The 20,054-nt window shown below is 41.6% G+C and overlaps 1 protein-coding gene across 4 annotated transcripts in view; it reads left to right on the forward strand.

Moving 5' to 3' along the window:
* The first annotated feature begins 1,756 nt into the window (after positions 1-1,756).
* Positions 1,757-20,054, forward strand: part of clstn1 (calsyntenin 1) — a 34,653-nt gene continuing 16,355 nt past the window's right edge. For 2 of the 4 annotated variants that reach the window (XM_040047441.1, XM_040047444.1), the window contains exons 1-3: positions 1,757-2,068; positions 16,905-17,027; positions 19,386-19,415. In XM_040047441.1, the coding sequence (XP_039903375.1) occupies positions 1,987-2,068; positions 16,905-17,027; positions 19,386-19,415 (235 nt within the window). In that variant the 5' untranslated portion in view covers positions 1,757-1,986. The remainder of the gene's footprint in view (positions 2,069-16,904; positions 17,028-19,385; positions 19,416-20,054) is intronic. The other 2 variants (XM_040047443.1, XM_040047445.1) reach the window with 1 other exon arrangement.

The following is a 20,054-nucleotide window of genomic DNA, read 5'->3' on the forward strand; positions in this document are numbered from 1 at the left end:
AAATAATTGAAGCTACATGTGTCTGAATTTGCATGAGCTGCAGCCGTAGCAAAGTTCTCAGTGTGATGCAAATTTAGCGATGCAGACGCATCTGAAGTAATTCTTTGATTGCTTCGCATCCTCCTCTCCTTAGGGGTGCTATCTATATCTGAGGGTGTTGATTAGATAGCAGTCTCCACCCACATTTGCAATTCAAGGAATTGCTATTCTCACATTGCTATGCGCACCGCCGTGTGGTTGTTCCGCAGGGTGAAGACTGTAGTTAACTCATAAATGATCAATATGCCATACAAGCCTCTTTCACAGAGAGTGAGCTTTCTGAATGTCCCTCTGTGGAATAGAGACGGGGTGAAATGCATGGATGTACTTTTGATTTACAATTCCCATCTTGCCTGTCAGGACTAAAGGATTAAAAACAGCTTTTTAAGCTTCGCACATAAACAGTTTCACACATTTTGTCACATTCTGGTACAGGCGTTTTGTTGAAATATCAATTTTATACCACGTCTGGATTATCCATCCAGGGCCTTAACGCATCGGGCACTTATGTGTTTAATCTACTCTCTGCCAGCAATGTTCTCTGTCCTGTCCAGTGGAGTCCTTTGAGATAACTGAGGGAACTGAGATCTGCAGCTAGTGATGACAGCCTGCGTGACCATGGGTCAAACACAAATTTGCAAGTAAACTGGAAATTTGTCAAGCTGCCCTTTGTTGGCCCCTATGTTTCATGTGTTAAGTACTCTGTTCAAATCAGCCATGCACTTTAAATCATGGCGACCACTTAGAGCCTGCTATCCCCACAGATCCCCACATAGCACCGGAAAGCATCTGACCCCTGGACCTCAGTCTTAGTTTAGCCGCCCGTGCTAAACTAGCTGCACGCTCCCACAATAACAGTATTGACGTCACTGACCATCATTGGACACGTGCTGCCTTCAGGTTCTCATTTTAAACTCAGATTTTGGATATTTGGAGAGCTGACATAGAATGGATAGAGATGGAAAGAAGAGACAAAATAAATAAATAGATAAATAAAACAGATAAAATGCAACCCAGTAGGCTTCATTATACATCTAACAGTATTCATTTGATCCTAGTGCATGTGAGTTATGGTTATTTAAGCAACTGGCCTAATATGGATGTTTTCTGATACTTAAATATGGATGCATTTAAAATGTACGATGTGCCATGCATTCCGGTGCTTCTCATACATGAATGTGTTTACCTGCTATGGGGACTGATAAACTAATATTTCCTTTCCCTACACACAGCCTTACATTTGATTGGCACCCAGAACACTCGATTCAATATTTAAACTAAACTTTAACACATAACTATAAGTAATCTTCCCTGTAACAGCGCAGCATTTATTTTACTTCAGGTTTGGTACTTCTCCCCCAAATGTAAAAAAAATAGACAGATGCTGTGACAGATGCGGTTTTCCTAATAGATAATATTGAGTTTTGCTCTCATACAATAAAGTTAATTAAATACCGTTTTATTTAGGCTGTCCTTCTTCGTTTAATATCGGGAATCCCAGCTTCCTTGATACATTTGATACGTACGAGTCTGTTTTGATACATTTAACATTACATTAGGTGAAACAATCTCAATACACGCCTCCTTTTTGTATTTACACTGTGACTAGGTGGTTGCTTAATACACAAACGGTGTCATCGGGCGCACACCCATGAGTAAGATTTAGGTCTGTGTGTATTTTGGTACATCCGGACAGGTCTGGGAATTCTTTCCGACAGTCCCTGAACGCCTCGAGCTGCAAAACTGCGAGAGAAGCGGTGATTGAAGAGGATAGCAGAGCGGCGGTGGCGACGACGACGGCCATCTTAGAGCTACCGTGGTAACCGACACACTCATCTCCTGGATTTAATTTTTCATGTGAGACAAACACTCCGCCTGACTGACGAAGGGAAGAGGAAGAAGAAGACGGCTGTTTTTAACTTCGCCGCGGTTGAACTCGAAGTCGGGATGCGGTTCCGAGGGAACAAGCAATTTGCATCCGCAGTCGGACTGGTCCTCGGACTATTATGTGCGGTGGAGGCAGCTAAAGGTAACTAAGCTGGGATTTAGATCCCGTTGTGTCTCGTGAGTGTCAGAGGCAGACAGTCTTTTATTTCATTTTATTGTTTGTTTGCGGCTGTCTGAAGCCACTTAGTCGCTCCAGGACGCTGAAGGTTACAAAGAGCGGTTAGCAGACAGGGGCTGTGCGGTCCTGAGGGGGGGATGCGTGTCCAGTAACCTGCTCCGGGATTGCCAGCCCCGGAGCCGCAGCGGATGGATGTGGCGAAGTATCCCGCCGGTGGACAAGTGCATCCCGCGATGCTTTGTCCAGTGCAGCCTGAAGCAAAGGGAAATTAGCCATTATGGTCCAACTGCACTTATTCCCTGTCCTGCTTAACATTGCCTCCTTAGTGCAAGAAGTGTGCCGCTTTATGAGATAATATCGAGGCTGTGGATGACCCCCTTCTGTCATCCGCATCGATTCTATTTTTGGCATCTAGTCACTTCTTTAAACTCCTTTTTTTTTTTATCTTTGTGTTTTGTATTATTAGGATTAAAAATCCGCTTTACCCGCTGCATGCTTTGTAATATTGCCCGTGGCTGGCACTCCCTGTACTAATCTTGTTTTTAAATACGTTTGAGTACATCTGGATTAGGGCTAGTGGTGATATGTTTCTTTACCCCCAACCCACCCAGTTTTTTTTTGTGTGTGTGTCTGTTTTATGGCCATGCTGTTAAAACCACGCAGGTTTATTTTTCCATTAGTGGGTTTAATACTTGGGGTTTGGCAACGTTGTGTTCGCACCAGGATCGAGTGGCTTGGTTGGCTGCGCATTGCAGATCCTCTTCACCCTGTCCCTGTTTCGTTGGTAGATTTAAAAATTTCATGTGGTGTGATCACGGGCTTAAAGTGGGGGGGGAAACACACACACGCTCAGTAGGTCTGGGCCTACTTTTGTGCAGAAACTATGCAAGACCCGAAAGTGCATCTGCCCTCTTCTTGTGCAACGTCACCGGTGGGCATTTGCTGCAGGGCGGTCCACCTCTCCTGCTCTACAGTGGCTCCAATCTGACCACCGTCGATGCGTGATTTACACATCGTGTTTCATCGTTGAACTCCCAATCGGCGCACTCCCTAGCGTGAGCTTCCTGTTTCAGGGTGTGTAGAGGCAGGTGCGACTTAATCACCGGCCATATCGGCATGCCCAGGCAGGGCTACAGAAGCCAGGGTGTGCTTTTGTCTTTGACAGTTATTGTGATGAGAATACAGGCGGTGAAATAGACACAGATTTTAAAAAATGTCTGCACAAATAAAGGGTGGGGTGGGGGGATTATTCTAGTCGTAATTCTCTTGTTTCCAGGTTAAGCAGCTGGGAATGCACCGCTTGTACAGCAGTAACTTCATTTCTTTTTCCATCCATCAAAAGAAAGAAAAGGCCTGTAGCACCTAGGCCTGGATAGTGTGGCTGCCTTTTAATGATCTACTAAAGAGCGTGCGTGCGTGCATGCGTGCAAAGTGCACCTGCTGCCTTTCCTGTGCTTATCAGCGGACAATACCTGTGAACTGGGCATCTTGATGTTGGCTTATCTTTTATTAACCAAAGATTACTTGCTTGTTTGTTTGCACTCTTCCCTACAGCTTTGTTTTCATTGCTTTTTTTCCCCTTCTCATTACCAGCCATCTCACAGCACATGAAGAAACCAGACAGTCCTTGGGTAGTGGTTCTTGTTCCCTTCTCTCAGTGTTAGCAAATATTAGCACTATGGAAACTGATTGAGCTGAAAAGCTTGGCACAAACAGGTGATTTGGAAAACTCTGACCCACAACTCAGACCGATAACACGGCCGTAAGACGTTAAGGATGTGTTGAAACGCTATCTTTTTGGCTCCACCTATGATCATATGATCCATCAGATTGGTGTGTGTACCACTAAAGTCAGGAGCTAAACAGACACATCACTTGTTTTTCCGAGGTCTCACCCGTGTAACTTATTTAGTTTTCTGTATACTGTGAGCAGCGGCTGTGTGTCTCCCATGCTCCAGAGTCAAAACATTAGGTCTGCTGGGATGCATGAGTTTGTTCTGTGCACACAGGGTCAGACAAAAGAGAGGCCGGCTTGTTGGGAAGTTCCTTCATTCATCATTGAATTAAGCAATTGTAGTTGAACAAATCGGATGCCCTGCTTTGTGGGGTGCAGAGTTAACATATGCGTCCTTCTCACATTGCTGGGGCTTTTTCAAGTCAGAGACACCCCCCCGGCTGCCCATAGAAGCCCACCACCAATCAATAGTTACAGTTAAAACGATGTAAATAAACTATTTATTTAAAAGCTCAGCTCTGAGGTGTCTTATGGCAACCTCATTAAAACATTCTTCAATGGTGTAATTAGCTCAATTAATTAGTTATTACGTCAACATTTTGCTCAAATTACTAATAATTTCATTTGTAATCTAATCACTTATCTCGTGCTTTTTCATGGTTAAACAAAAGCTTCATTGCAAAAACGCTGCACTGATTGAAACTGCTTGCCAGGCTTATAAAAAGGCCCCTCATTCCAGGGATCAGAGCATCCCAGACACCAAGTGATGGATGATTGCCATTTGTGACTTTGCTGACCTTGAAGGAAATATATACTCTTACATTTTCTACATGCTGCCGACTGTCTCAATGGAGCCCATTTCAAGCCTTCAAACTAGCAGCGATCCGGCTGACGTATGTTATCTTGCCGTGTTATGGCAAGCAGAAACTATGTGGATGCACACAGCTGACAATGACTGCATTGTTTGCCTCTTCCATGCAGCTCGAGAACCACTGTGGCGTGCTGTTATTCAGAGTCAGTCCAGAGACTTGTGTTTTTCCTTAGAAAGTATTCCAGTAAGTATGGGGTTGGGACAAAATATTGATAAAGTCATATCTCGCTGTTTGCTCTCGAGATGCAATTATCGGGTGAAAATGTCGATCTTTTAATAAAACGTGCAGCAGCGGCTCTAAACAGTTTCCCCTGATAGTTTGTCTTAGTAGAGTCACCGCTTTATGACTCCTCCTCGTGGTGCTTATCAAATGATTGATGGTAAACTGAACCGAGGCTGCAGTGAAAAAGAAATTTAAGGGGGAAAAAAGACAAATCGCACATTTAATTTCACACATTCTTGAAACTGAATGCAAATTATAATAAATATGCACAGACCACACTGCAGTGAGTTAATGCATCACTCTTGCTTTTTGCTTTGTTTTTTGTCTTTAATTATGCAAATATTGTGATGTATTGTAGGCAGTTGAGTCTCAGAGTCGCTCATTGAGGCGTTATCATGGTCTCAGCATACAGTGATATTAGTTAGATGGCATGGCAGCAGCTTAAGATCCAAAAGTGTGATGTAGCGCTGAAATTAAAATTGAGCTCTCACTTAATTAGCTGATACGTTTGTTGCATAAAAGATGGATTGCTTTAACATTATTTTAAGTTGTTGAAGAAGGAAGCATCTAGAAAGAACTTGTGGGAGGGGGGAACACACGTAGCTTTCCTGAAACATGATAAAAATATGAAACGCATATCCCTTTTTTTCTTTAAACTGTTTGAATAACAAAAATACAAACCTGATTGTGACTCGCTCTGTCATTTATTCTTAATTTCCCATTCACCCATTAATCCTTTCATCAGAAAAGCATGTTTGAACTAGGTGTGAACAGCTCCACAGGGCTACAGGAAGGTGGATGCTTTCAGTGCAATTACTGCCTTGTTTTCAGAAACTTTGCGCACTTAATGTTTCTTTGTTATACTGGTGCACCACTTGCTGCGAAAATGTTTTGGGTGCATGCCATGAAAAACTGATTACATATTTAGATTGTGTAAAGGTAGTTAGTTTTAAATACATCATGCCCACCACACATTGGAAGTTTTCTGCTTATCGAGTTCAGGTATTTAGGTAAAGGTAGCCATGTTTGCAAGGATTAAAAGCCTCAATGATTAAAATGCTTCATGCAAACCCACCAATTAGAAGATCCTGCCTTTGTTGAAGCTAGTGGTAGAGACGGAGCGAAACAAAACTGGTCTGTATCTGACAAACCTTTTATTGGAAATCGGAGCCATTACTACTTCGACTATTTCTGGAAAGTTAGACAATTGTGTGCATGCGAAAATTCCTTTTTGTTTTGTTTTTTGCTCAAATGGTTCATGTGTATGCTCTTAATCGGCTAGCCTCATGTAGGATCCATGTAAAGAGTGAAGCTCTAATATGAATTTTAATCAGATTGAAGAAATTTTGCACATTTAACACGGCTAGTGGGCAAGAGGTTGGGTGCACCCTGGTCAGGTCGGTTAGCAGTTTGTGGCATTCCTACAGCCAATTTAGAATCAGCATTTAAAGTAACAAACATGTCTTTGGACTGTGGGAGGAAACCAGAGGATATATCTTGGATATAAATGGGTACAATGTGACGATCCTGGAAAAAAAGAAAGAAAGAAAACGGTACTTTGTTCTTCTTGGCACAGAATTTAAGGGTCACACATTTTATTGTGAATGGCTACAGGGTGATATAATTAAACCTAGTCGTCTGGGTCATGGCCTACACCAGATTTCATTAAAAATGTATTCACTGAGATCAACGAACATCATGTCCAAGCTGGATTTAATATTGAATGTTTCTTCTGTGGAGACTCACAAGAAGCATTACAAAAAAGTTGCCCTCTTTTGGCCTGAATAACAGTTTGCTTGCCCTGAAGGGAAGCTCCAGTCACACTCGTTACCTCTTAACATTTTTCAGTATTTATTCAGAGATTTCTCAGAGGAACAAAGGGCTTTTATTGGCTAGATGTTGGGGGGGGGGGTCGGGATCTCGACTGATCACGTCACAGTGCGGTCACTGTTCATGGAGTTGCGCCTCAAGCCCCTGAAGAATGTGTGTATGAGTTAATCCCCCGAGAGTGCTAAGCATTTCCATTTGGTAGTTTGCCACTTAGGCCACGACAATACTGGACTCAATTTGTGTCTGTGATGACTTTCCTCTCATTGGTGCCTTCGGGAGCTGAAAGGAGTCAGTGAACTGTCAAGAATGGGTCATTCAGTTGTGAATATTAAGCCGGCCAGAATACTGGGAAGTTGTGTCGACCACCAAGAAAGGAGTCTGGAGTCAAGTCGGCCTGTGGTTGTTAACTTTTGCGTGAGATATAAAAATAACAACGTGAGAAAGTGCTTTTTCATTAATTTCCCCCCTTAAATCTACCTTAAATCTTTTTTTTTTTTTTTCATATCTCTTTCTGCATTTGAAACTAACACTGCAATAAACTACCCAGGTCTGCAGAGAATGTAATAAAAATATCCCCTTTCCTCATAAAAATGTCAAAAGTGAAACCGAATGCATAGAATGCCGTAAAGTAATAGCCAGTGATGATTATCCTATTGTGTTATTTCTATAAAAGTGTAATAAAAACCAGAGCGAACAGGGTTTAACTGAGTTCAGCAGCTTATCTGGCTGTTACCTCCTACCATTGCTGCCGGGCGACGATATTAACCCGCTCAGCTATTCACATTTAGGCGTGTTCTCATTAAGATTTGGTTTCCCTGAGAAGCAGGTAATCAGAGAGCACATCACCTGCCGCAGGTCTGCTACACCCGAGCATCTGGTTAGTTTCGTCTGTTTTTCTCTTGTGTTTTCACTCTCACTGGCCCCTTTTGTGCAGCTCGCACAGAGAGGTGATTGAGTTGCGTTCAAGGCCCCGCAGCTCCCCACCCCCGCTTCAGAGGACCGCCGTGTCGTCCGGGGTGTGTTCACTCTGTTGGGCGGTTGTGACTGCACGGAGGACAAACAAATGTTGTTGCCTGGCAGGGAAACTGAGAGGCTCTCCTGTGTGAGCCGAGTGTTTAAGGAGTGAAGGGGGCCTGAAGTCTGGGCTGCGTTAAGGGTCTTCGGGGTTCTGTGAACAGTCCACAGTCTGTGATGGAAGTAGCTTACGTCAACAAGCTCCAGAGCTTTTAAGGCAAGGCAAACAGAGAAGTGTGCCTGCTTTTTCACACCGTGAGCAGATTATTCTTTGATTATTTCTGGTCCACAAAAATGGACTAAATAGTTCAAGTCATTCCTTGGCTCACATTTGCAAGCATCACATACCTTAAGCTGTTTGGCCACAGCTTCTGTTTCACTGTGCTGCCTTAAATCCCTGAAGTTGTCATCTAATTTGCAACGAAGACACACCTGTCTATGAGGCAAACTTTTCTTCTGGCTAGCACAAAATTATTGAATAATTTTACATAGTTAAAATGCATATGCTGAGGCAGGGGATATAGCTGGGCCATTCAGCATATTCTTTTGTTAGAATAATGTTTATTTAAGTTTCTAGACTCTCCATGAAAAACCCATAAGGTCTGACTATCGCCTCAGTGCACACACTCCCTCCTTCTTTTCTCAGTGCAGCTACTCCTGCAGCTAATGGGACAAATGTGATCAACCTGGCAACAACAGGCTTTATTTAGTCTCAGACAACACTCTCTGCACGCGCTGCTTGTAGACCATTCAGCCACTTGTATTCCCTTGATTTGCCAATTTTTCTACTAAGTTTATTATATTTCTCAGTCTGGTTAATCAATCAGTGGAATGAGGCTGATTATTCACTACATTTGGTAGTGTGTGTGTGTGTGTGTGTGTGTGTGTGTGTGTGTGTGTGTGTGTGTGTGTAGTATATCATAAATAAAATTTCCATATACTTGGATGTATGTGATAGGCATGAATGAATGCTCGAATTGTTGCTGCACAAAGGGTAAGTGTTGCTCTGGTGTGACCAGCCATAGCTCTGCATTTGCATGTAATCAAACAAGATTTCAAGACTTGCAGGCTTCCGGCCTGTCAAATATAAAATCGACGAAGCAGACCTCCACTGAATGTCACAGGCCTCACGTGTGACTGCAGCATCATCATTACACAACAGGTCCTCGGAGGTTCCCAGGCATTACGAGGCTTGATCTGATAATTACAGACTGATCATCTGCTGCTATCATGCAGCTACAATCTGGACAGCTGTGGCATTTTTCTCTGGTTCTTCTAGAGTAAGGACGAGTGAGCAGTGTTCTTATTGTGTTTGGTTTAATCTGTACTGTTAGGGAGGATTATACAGTGAAGTGAAAACTTTTGGCAAGTGGTTTGAGATTAAGATGAAGATTTTTATCCTTGTGTTTCCCTTAGGGGAAATATGTTGTGGGCTCAGAGTTGCTGCCACAGAGTGTTGGTGTTGGGGAGGAGGATTCACAGTCCTGGCATAGATGGAGACTGAGTGTAAAGGCTGCCTATTGAATCTCAGGATTACCAGCACCTATTGTGACTCTAACGTTCTCGCAGGAAGTATTTCATCACGGTTAATAGGCCAAACTGTATAGGTTAGGCTTCTATAAAAGAGCAAGGCAACCATAGTCGGGACTTTGTCTTTGTGTCCAAGTGAATGGACAGCATGTAACCCAGTGCAACTCCACCACAGATTTGAGGTTTTCTGTTGTTTACTTTATTTCTTTTGAGCAGATTTGATCTCTATCTAGCTGCAGCACTTGCCGATCGTGATTTAGTATATATGAAAATTGAAACTTAATATGCTGAAAAGGAAAACACATGACAAGGAAAACACAAATCTTCATTTCAAGTCCTCAAATGCCCCTCTGCTTCATGAGAGCTCAGTGCAGGTGGCAGAGACGCAGAGCTGATTAGTCGAAGGCATGCCACAGCACAGCTTGGCACACACAGACAAATCGAGTACTTGATCCTGGTCCATCTGTGTCATCAGTCAGCTGTGTTTCAACTTTGCTCTCCAAAATGTTCTCGATCTCTGCAGTTCTTCCTGTCATTTGAGCATCTTTTATGCTCACAGCTTAACCCTGTCTCATGGTGGCGCACGCTGAAAACCATGTCCATCTGTTATATCAGCACTGGTGTGGCAGTATTGTCTGAGTGGTGACACTTATCATTCAGGAGAATACTGTGGCAGCTACCTGCGCTTTAATGGCGGACATAAATAGAACTGACTGTGTGACAAAGATGTGGCGTTACGCAAAGTGGCCAACGTGGAGGGCATACTGGTGCCATTCTATGCTTTCAGTGTCCACTAGGGTCTGCTTTGGTTCCTATGATGTAAATTTCAGCATCAAACGGTGTGGATCTGGAGGGACCAGTGAACAGATAATTTACATTACAATAAACCACTTATGCTTGCGCCCAAGCAGCAGACTTCAAAGAAGTGTAGGAATGACTACCCGGCTGTCGGGTCTCCATGTGTACTTGTCCATATCCACAACTGGGTATAATCTAGGCTTTAGTCTTGTCGTGGTATCATGGTCACCTCTGTACAAATAGTATATTGGTTTACAAATCATCTAAGAATTGAAAGATGCTGGTTTCAATCCTGGGAAGAGACACAAGCCCCTTTGGAATTGCATCAAAAAGGGCATCTGGCTTAAAAATCTGCCAAATCAAACATGTGACTCTACCTGTTGTCGTGCCCCCCCTCACCCTTGTGAATAAGGGAGCCCAATGAAAGTAGCTCCATGCCGACCTCTACATGTACACGATCAGAATTTGGCAGGAATTTGTTTTCTCCAGGTGTCTTTGATGTCTTTATATCTCGCTCGTTGCACGACCTTGTCATTGAATGAAATAGACGCATCCCATTATAGGATTAAATGACATTGGCCTTATTTGCTGTGTAACAGGATTGCATGGCGCTGTGTGGTTGCCGGCCTGGAAGTGCATCCAGTGGCCCACCATCTGTGCACATTTAGTAATAATATCTCGATATGTGTGTTTGTCTCCAGCTTCTGACACATTCATCCCTCAGAGGCTTCTTGTACATTTTCATTTTTCCCGTGTCTATCCTTCTGTGTTTTGTGAACTTATTTGTATTCATGGTTATTGGCGGGGGGATAATGCTGCCTGAAAAGACTTTATTACACCGCAAAAGGCCAAGATTGGTTTCAAATGTCTGTGTATTTATGGCCCAGCTCTGCATATAACATTTATACTGAGTACAAAGACTTGCTTGTGTTAAAAATAGGATGGTGAATAACTAGTCCGTTTTTCTCTTAATCTTTAAATATATGCATGTGTGTGCAGTGGTTAAAAATGGCTTTCCTTTTCTGTTCACCTTTTACCTGATAAGTCTGCACCACAGAATTTAAATGACACATTAAATGTGGTTAATGATGCACCATCCCTACTGTTTATTTCTCTAGGCATCTTAAAAATGAGCGTGTTTCTTTTCAGTCTGTCGCAGTGATAATGGGGCCAGATACTTTTTTTTTTAAAAAATTTTTTAAAAGAGCTTTATTTTGCATCCCGTTAAAAATGGATTTAACGCGAAACTACTTTGTTCCTTGTTGCTGTGACCTCTTTTGAGCCTTTTAACTCAGAGAGCATCTTGGCAGCTCCTGCGGGCAGTTATTTTATGACCAGGACGTAAAAACTTCATGTATAGAATCACCAGCCAGTAAATGCTTGAAGTTTGTTGACTTTGCTTAAAATTATGGGAAGGTTTTTTTTTTTTTTTTTTTTAGTTTGATAGTTTGACATTACAGGTTTATGTACGGCTAAAATCAGAGTGGCGGCACAATCGAGATTTCTGGTGTGTTCCACTGGAGCACTTCAAGAAAAATCACATCATAATTCACGTATACTTGGTTACATTTATATGACAGTATTGAGTAGATGTATCACTACACAGTTAGAACTGTGGTGGACCTCCTCTTTGCACTTGCGGCAGTGCAGCAAAACAATTGTAAATGTAATATAAAATTACTGAGGGGCTCTTTGGGAGAGAGGTGCAGCTTATCCACTACTTTTGGTGTCATAGAATATATTTATGATTACGGTTCTTTAAGTGCTTTTTCTTTCTCTGTCTCCAATTTCGGCCTCCAGTTTTCTTTTCTGCTCTTTCACATGTGAAAAACTATTCTGATTAATTTTCAGTGATTTTGATGATCAAATAAAAATTCAGTTTAACAAATTTTAGGATTAGCTGCTTATCATTTTTAACATGGTCATTTTTGGCATTAAAAAATACAATTAAGATTAGTTGGTGGTTAATATAACTAGTGTAAAGAAATCTGATTTATTTTATTTGTTTTTTGCTAACACAAGACACAGTAAGGCCAGTTTATCAGTTTAATGTTAATCACTCACAAGAAGGTATCAGCTTTCTGCTGAATTATATGCTTTGATTTGTATGAAGACTTGAGTCTGCAGGTTATAATTGTGCTGGTTGGGCCTATGCACTGCATTAGATGGATTCATTTCCTGATTAAGTTAAATTAAAGAAATGGCACTCGTCCAGGTTGAAAATCCTCAGTGCTGCAGCAGCAGGCCTTTAACAGGCTGCCTTGTTTCAAAGGCCTTACTTCTAATCTCATCCCAAAGTCTCCCCCCGTTTTTTTTTTTTTTTTTTTTTTTTTTAAAGCAGCCAGTCCATCCCTTAAAACACATCTTCTCCCCTTATAATCAGCATATTATTATTAAGTAAGTAAATTATTCAGATTTGCTCATGTTCCTCTGTGTCAAATGTTGTCAAAGCACAACAAATGTTCTCACTACTCACTGCAGGCTTGATGAAGCGATCTTGTCAAAAAGGCTTTGTTGGCAATTTCATGCAATCCATGTGAGATTTCCCACTTTAAATAAAATAATGTTTTAGATTTGATTTCCTGGGAAGTGTCTGTTTGATTTGGGCTGTGTTTTTTGACAGCAGTACGGTAGCGGTAATCTGTCAAAGGTGTGCCATCTGTTTTCTCAGACATGTTAACATTTTTTCGCAGGCGTATACATCACTATTAATTATTTTTCATTAGTTTTGTGTTATACAAAAAGCATGCTTCAAACTAAAACTTATAGCACAATAGGTTTGCACAATTAGACAAACACATTTATAAGCTACAATATCTGTGAGTAACTCCAGCCAGTTAGAGTATTCGCACAGGACGTCTTGAGGTGTCCTGTGGTGTCTGGCACCTTAGATTGTTGGCAGTAAAACCTTTTTGATTAGGGCAGGTGAAACGGATCAACGTAACATCTTTAGGAATCTCAGGACTCAAGGTTGCCCAAAAGAAGTAGCGTTGTCACATGGCAAGATGTTCCATGCTATACACCTGTCTGTCTGAGAGTTTTTTCTTCATCTACCTTTTTTTATTTTCTTTTTTTTTCTTGAGGGGAATGGAGGCATTCCACTTGGCATTTTTGCTGTCTCAGTGGGTTGTCTCCTTGAGAATAAAAGCCTGTACAGCTATACATAATTTAAATGGCTCATTGAAGCTATCATTTGGGGTTGGGCTCCATTCTGCACATCCTTTTTTCACTGATTTCCTTCTTTTACAGAGCAAAGACGGCATTCGGGGACGTCCTCTGTATCCTCAGTGTTGAATTTTAAAACCTCATTATATATCAGTAAAGATGTGGGTTGACCACCATTAGACTAGCTACCAGGTTTTTCCAAGGTTTTCTAGTCCTAGTAAGCATTATAGGCAGAGATCACCTTCACGAACTTCTGATGCACAAAACACATACACCTCTGTGAATATATCTCCAACTGGATCAATAGTTGCCAGTAGAAAAATGGTATCTGTCACCTAGCATTGATAAGTAAATGGGCATTGTGTTTAATATATTGGGGCAAATAACTCTTAACTAGTGCAATTCATTGCTATTCTATCTGAGAGATGTCCTGTTTGGTTCATCTCATGGGCGAACCTGGCTCAAGAGTTGGGAGTTCGCCTTGTAATCGGAAGGTTGCCGGTTCGAGCCCCGGCTTGGACAGTCTATCGTTGTGTCCTTGGGCAAGACACTTCACCCGTTGCCTACTGGTGGTGGTCAGAGGGCCCGGTGGCGCCAGTGACCGGCAGCCTTGCCTCTGTCGGTGCGCCCCAGGGCAACTGTGGCTACAATGTAGCTTGTCATCACCAGTGTGTGAATGGGTGGATGACTGGATATGTAAAGTGCCATACAAATACAGGCAAGATTGCAGGTTTATACAAAACATTTCAGAGTCTTGGAGGATACTGCATGACCTCTTGCCATTTAGTATTAGTCCTGAAGGCCATAAAGGACTCGTGAACAAATGTGATCATGTGACCTAGCTCACAGTAAGTGTGAGTCTGAAGAAGCTAGAGCTGATTATTGTAGTACTGGTCTGTTCTGGCAATCTGTCTGAAGATATCCACTTCACTTCAGGGTCACGAGATGCAAAGACTATTCGTTAGGCTCGATCAAATCAAAAATTACTGGCAGGCAAAGCAGCGCCTTCAATCAAGGCACTGGTGTAAAGTTGTGTCAAATAAAATGTTTTTTATATTGTTAAAGACTCAATTTGAGTTAACATAGTGACGTTTAAACTCAGTTTGTTGTCATAGCTGTGCAGTATTTCTGTCCTTGCTAAGACTAGACTTGAGGTTATTACATATTGTACGGTTCAGACACACTTTTAATGGGTTATCAACTGTTTCATAATGATTATTTAATGTCACAGCCTGTATAAAGTGAATAATTGTTGTAAGTCATGATTGAAAATCCTTGCTTGGTAGATTGTGCCAAATTCCTTCGCTGTAAGGCTATCTAACTAATTTCTGGGTAATACTGCTAATGCTTGGTGATGCGTGTGTCGTACAAATCCCGTAGTAGCTTGTAATTAATTTCCATTGATTGTGCAATAACTGAGAATTACACTTAATTATGCAATGACAGAAATGCAATTCATTTGCTTCACTGAAATTGGATTTGGCAGGCTGTCACCAAATGTCATCTGAAAACATTTACATTGTGCGTTTATGCTTGTGTGGGTTTTCTGTTTACATCTGTGGTTACTATTTAAAGCTCATAATGTAATTGTAGCCCAGACTCTCTTGGAGAACATCAGGCACCTTCCTATTAGTAAAGTAATTTCACTGCATGCCATATTGCAATTGCTATGTAACTGTAAAAAGTCAGGTAGGAGAAACAACCAGAAATGTAAAAATGTAATTTTGAGCTTTTAAACAAGGTGATTAAAGGAGAATATGGCTCATGAAATAATTATCATGCTGAGCTATAAGCGTATTTGAGTAACTGCCAATTATGTTTAGTACTGTGCAAAGAGTGTTTGATTATAATTACAGTTTGATGTTATGCCAAAGTGTGTGTGGACAGATACAAAGCATTGATAATGGACCCTCCCACTGTCTTTTCTTTAAATCCAGTTTGTGTCTGACACTCTCAAAATGGTCCTTTTAATAGCAAACCAGGCTTTTAGAGGCTATTATTTAAGCAGTTCAGCACTGCAATGTTTCCCTGCAGTGTTGTGATTAAAAGTGGAAAAAGCTCATGAAGCAGGTAATTGATGTTTAACTTGTTTGTGGAAAGTCTGTATCTGCTCTATTGCCTTTTGTCTCATCTTAGAAAATTGAATGTTACAGAAAAGGCTTATTTACATCCAACAGCAGCCTGAGGTCACTTCACGTGTGCTTTAACAGCTGTAGCATTCTTGTCAATAAACCCCCCAAAAGTGCCTGTATTAACACTGGGAGTTTTTCTCATCTTTATGATTATTAAAAGAGATCACTCTCAATCCTACCTGTTATATAACTGGAAATGTTTCCTATTTGTGAGCCTCCTAATTATGCTGTGATCAATGATTTCCTGCCATTGATTGTTTAGGCTATTGCAGCACTTCATTGTTAGCAGGGATTAGATTGTTTCTATTCAAATTTACCATCTGAATAAGAACCGCGGTTGGTCGGGGTAGAGGCAGCGTGTCTGAACGGATTTCAGCAAGCTCTGTTTGTTTGTGTCATCACAGTATAAAAAGTAGAGCTGTTATATAATATTTTCTTAATGTGATATTATGCCTGAACTAAAGCTACAATTCCAAAATGCAGTGAATCAGCGTCAGAGCGATTTGGACGTATTTATGTGTTGTTGTGCCTCGTCTGGTTACCTTTTCGACCGTATCTGTCCCCCACGGCGTGCTGTCAGCCAGCGTCAGCGTCACCTTTGCAGATCAGTAGCACAGGAATACCGCCCTCCCTCGCATTCTGAAGTGCTCGCATATTGGCTGTAAGGGAGCTGTATCTCCCCGCATCAGCGCCATGTTCTGCACCATCCCAAATATGTCACTCACTGCAGCTTTTTACTGCAGCCGCCAGCTACAGCCGAGTCCCGTCTGCAGCTGGGCTTCGTCTCAGGCCGATGAGCACGCAGTGATGTAAACGGCTCGACTGCCGCTCCAAAAACTGGCCTGAAAGTCTTTATCACCCCCGAATCTACTGTCAGGACAAATTAACTCATGCGAACTGTGGATCATGCTTTGTAACTTGTACATCTTAAAACTGAAGCTATAGAAGGATGTTCAATACAGGGTTTTTATTAGTGATGAATATTGATATTATTGATATTCCTATGCATTTGTCATCAGTTTTAACCCTTTAAATCCTGAACCAAAAATTCATTTATTTTTAATTGAAGCTTGTGAGATTAATTTTTCCTCGCTGATGCTGTCTGAAAAATGTGCCAGTACTGATACACATGCTTGGCGGCACATCAGTGTTGGACCTGCTCCTTCCTTCTATAAACAATGCATGTTCTCATTCCTTCAGGGCTCATTGTTGCCAGTTGCTGTTGTATGTGATCTTTTCTTGTTTTGTGTTGCTTCTAATGTCGTTTCTAAAAATACCATTAAAAGCATCCAAAACCTCATTAAAAATGTATTTAAGCTTCACTGGTGAGGGGAAAGAAAAGTCAGGCCAGCAATGAGATCACACACACACACACAGTGTCAGTTTGTTATTCAGCATTGGTGAGAGGGAAAAACAAGTTGCCAGCTCGATTGTGGACAGATATTTAGTGTTTTTACTTTTTACATACTCTTACATTTTCTCTCTCGCTCTCCCTCTGACAGTTAATAAGCACAAACCATGGATTGAGACAACGTACCATGGGATCGTAACAGAAAATGACGACAAAGTTCTTCTGGACCCTCCTCTGATTGCACTGGACAAAGATGCTCCTCTACGCTACGCAGGTGAGAGAGAGCGTTTAATGCCGCTGCATCTGTTCCTTAACAAGAATTCTTCTTTTCGCACCAAATTACAGAAAACATCCACTAATTAGTTTGTACCTTTTTGAGCTTTGTGACATTATCAAGTATTATGGATGCAGGAAAAACTGCAGGAATAGTTTATAGACTTGAAGAAGAAAAAGAGTCCATCCACTTGCTAAAATCTTATTCTTCTTGATAAATGAAATAGAATAAAGCTTGTTTAACACTTGATTGTTTAAAAAATTACATCTATGTCATGGTTAATGTGTGGAGGTCTCTTTCCCTGCAGGGTGTCTCATTATACATTGCTCGTAATTCTTTCTGTGATACAGGTTGTAATCTTAGATTAGCTATGCACACGGATACAAATCAAAGCAGTGAGTCTGCAGTGAAGAAAGAAGACAGTAACTGTCAGGTCTTAATTGTCAGCTCACTCTTGAATAAGTTCTGCTAACACATTTCTGCACATTAGTTTTTTATGACTTGCCTGCCATACTGATGTACAGTTGGTTACCATATCCTCCAGGCTGAACCTTTTGATATTCAGATCAAAAACTTTTTTCAAGTTTTTTTTCCCCCCCCTCCCTCTCTCCCACTGTAGAGGCACAATTAGTGTGCTTTATGTACCAAGGCAGCATTAGCTCTGGGGTTTTTAATCACATCAGGATTGACTTTGGCCATGATTCAAAGCACCACAGCACTGGAAATGGTTTCCCACCATCTCACATCACATGAGTTGTGTGATCTCTTGTCTGCGGCTCTCTTCACACTCGGTGCTCTCACCAGGCTTTATATGACTATTTTAATCACAGATTACTCCCCCTGATTTAGAATGTGAGGCTTTAGCATCCACGTGCACGCCACAGGACATGCCAAATGTAATCTTCTTGACAAAGTTATGTGAAATTTCTCCTGAGCTGATTGGCTTGGCAGCTTTTTAAGGTGGACAACTGCACCAAGAGAGCCATGATTAGAGTAATATGCCCAACTCTCTGCATGATGTTTGTCTCCCTTCACATAAAAATTGTTTTGAATGCAGAGCTTTGGGGAGGGGAGTCCTGTTTGTCTCAGCTCTTTTGATGAGCAGGCCTTTTGCGATTGGACTGTGTGTCCTTGTGAACTTGCTCTTTTGAGACAGAGCAAGCAGTCCGGCTTCACGTGGCAGCAGGGGTGACCTACTCTGTCATGCAGCCTCCTTTTTAGTCGGTTCTTCTGTGCCAGCAAGCAGGGTTCACTTTAAGCCAGCCTGCAGATCATTCAGAAGCCCAATCCCAGGTTCTTAAATCAGTCTGAGGAACAGAAGCTTCACCACGAACGAGGAGTTGCTATATAAGTTGTCTGTAAGGCTGATTCGCTGTGGGACGGGCAGGGTAATTGGAACTGAAATGGCTGAGACTAAAGCCTTTGAAAACAAGCTCAGTGCTCATGGATGACTGTGCTGTAACACAAGTGTGAAACACAAAGCAAGAATGGCCCACCCACCAGATCTGGTTATTTCATTCCCTGAGAAGTAATAGACAAGGCGAAAGGAGGAAGAATCTTGTTTCTGCGACACAGCTCCTGGAAAATGGGTTAAGATATTAACCTTTTGTGAGTGTGTGAATGTATTGAGAACATTACTCACTGTATTTAATTAGTACTAGGCAGGCCGAGGATAAATGTTTAACTATCCTTGTGATTGCTGACCTGATCCGAACTGAGAGGCCTGTGAGATAAATGAAAAGCTAAGGAAATCCTAAACTCCTGATGTGAGCTGGTCGTTAGAAGCGTGTTAAACTCAGCAGCCACAGTGCCGACTGCATGTCAGACTTTAGCAGCACCTCCATCCATCCACTATACCAGCTTGCACTGGCTAATGTGAAATCCATTTCTAATTGTTCAGTAGGTACAAACAAAGGCCCAGCTCACCTGTTAAAGAGATTGAAAACGTCAGCTAAGCAACAAAAGAAGTTGTCGTTTTGTTTTTCCTAAGCTACTTTATCTTCATGTCTTAAAGTTTAATATATAAAATATATTAAAAAATGAATGAAAATGGTAAATGTGACGTTTTGAGAAATATGATTTCAATGTGACGGGACTGACTTTCCACACTTGTCTAAAACGGACTGTCTAAACTATCCTCTAATTATATATTCTTTTTCTTTTTTAACTTGTTTAGTACTTGTTTACTCTGGTGTAGCCCTTATTCCCCACTCGCAGTATGTTTTTTGTTTCTCTGAGGGAGGTATTGTAAGCCTTTAGCTAGCGTGTATTATCTTCCTGTCCTCTGTGTGTGTTATCTCTCAGCTTCTAACTCTTCTCTGAACTGATCTGGGTTTATCTTGTCTCCCTTCCTTGTAGAGAGTTTTGAGGTGACCCTCACTGAAGAAGGTGATCTTGGGCTCTTTCTTCTGCCTTGTGCTTACTTGTTACTATTAACCCACTAACGCTAAAACCAGCATCCACACTTTTACACAGAAACTCCTCGTGCTCATGCTCTGTAAACTCCCCATTTGGTTTTCTTGACCTTGCGTTTTATTTTCTCACCCTGAAGTTTTTGCCGTTCCAACAGCTGGATGAAAAGTGTGATGTGGGGGCTGACTGTTCTTAGAAATATCTGTGCATGAGACATCCATTGCAGTTTGCAGACCCTAACAGTTTTTCAGCTGTCAGCAGGAAACAGAAGCCGCTTTAAAATAACACAACAACAACAAAAAAAAAAAACAGGAGTTCTGAGTCTCTTTGCCGTTTTGTCCAATTCGGTCCTTTTAATTCCCCGAAGAAAAAAAAAAAGAAAAGAAAGGGGGGTAAAAAAAGCAGAAGGCTAAAGCAATTTTCTACACAACTCCAATTTAAAAGTCTGTGTAGGATTATTTTATAACCTCTTTAACATGCGGCAATTGGAGCAGAAATTGAAACTCTAATTGGTATTTTAAGAAGCTGAACCTTCTTAAAGTGTGACCATCTTAAAGGCACCGAGCATGCTCGGCTGTGGCCGTTAATGACCTCGTGATAGCTGCGCAATTCCAG

The sequence above is a fragment of the Simochromis diagramma genome, unplaced genomic scaffold (genome assembly GCF_900408965.1).
Source record: "Simochromis diagramma unplaced genomic scaffold, fSimDia1.1 OVJJ01000387.1, whole genome shotgun sequence".
NCBI classification, from domain to species: Eukaryota; Metazoa; Chordata; class Actinopteri; order Cichliformes; family Cichlidae; genus Simochromis; species Simochromis diagramma.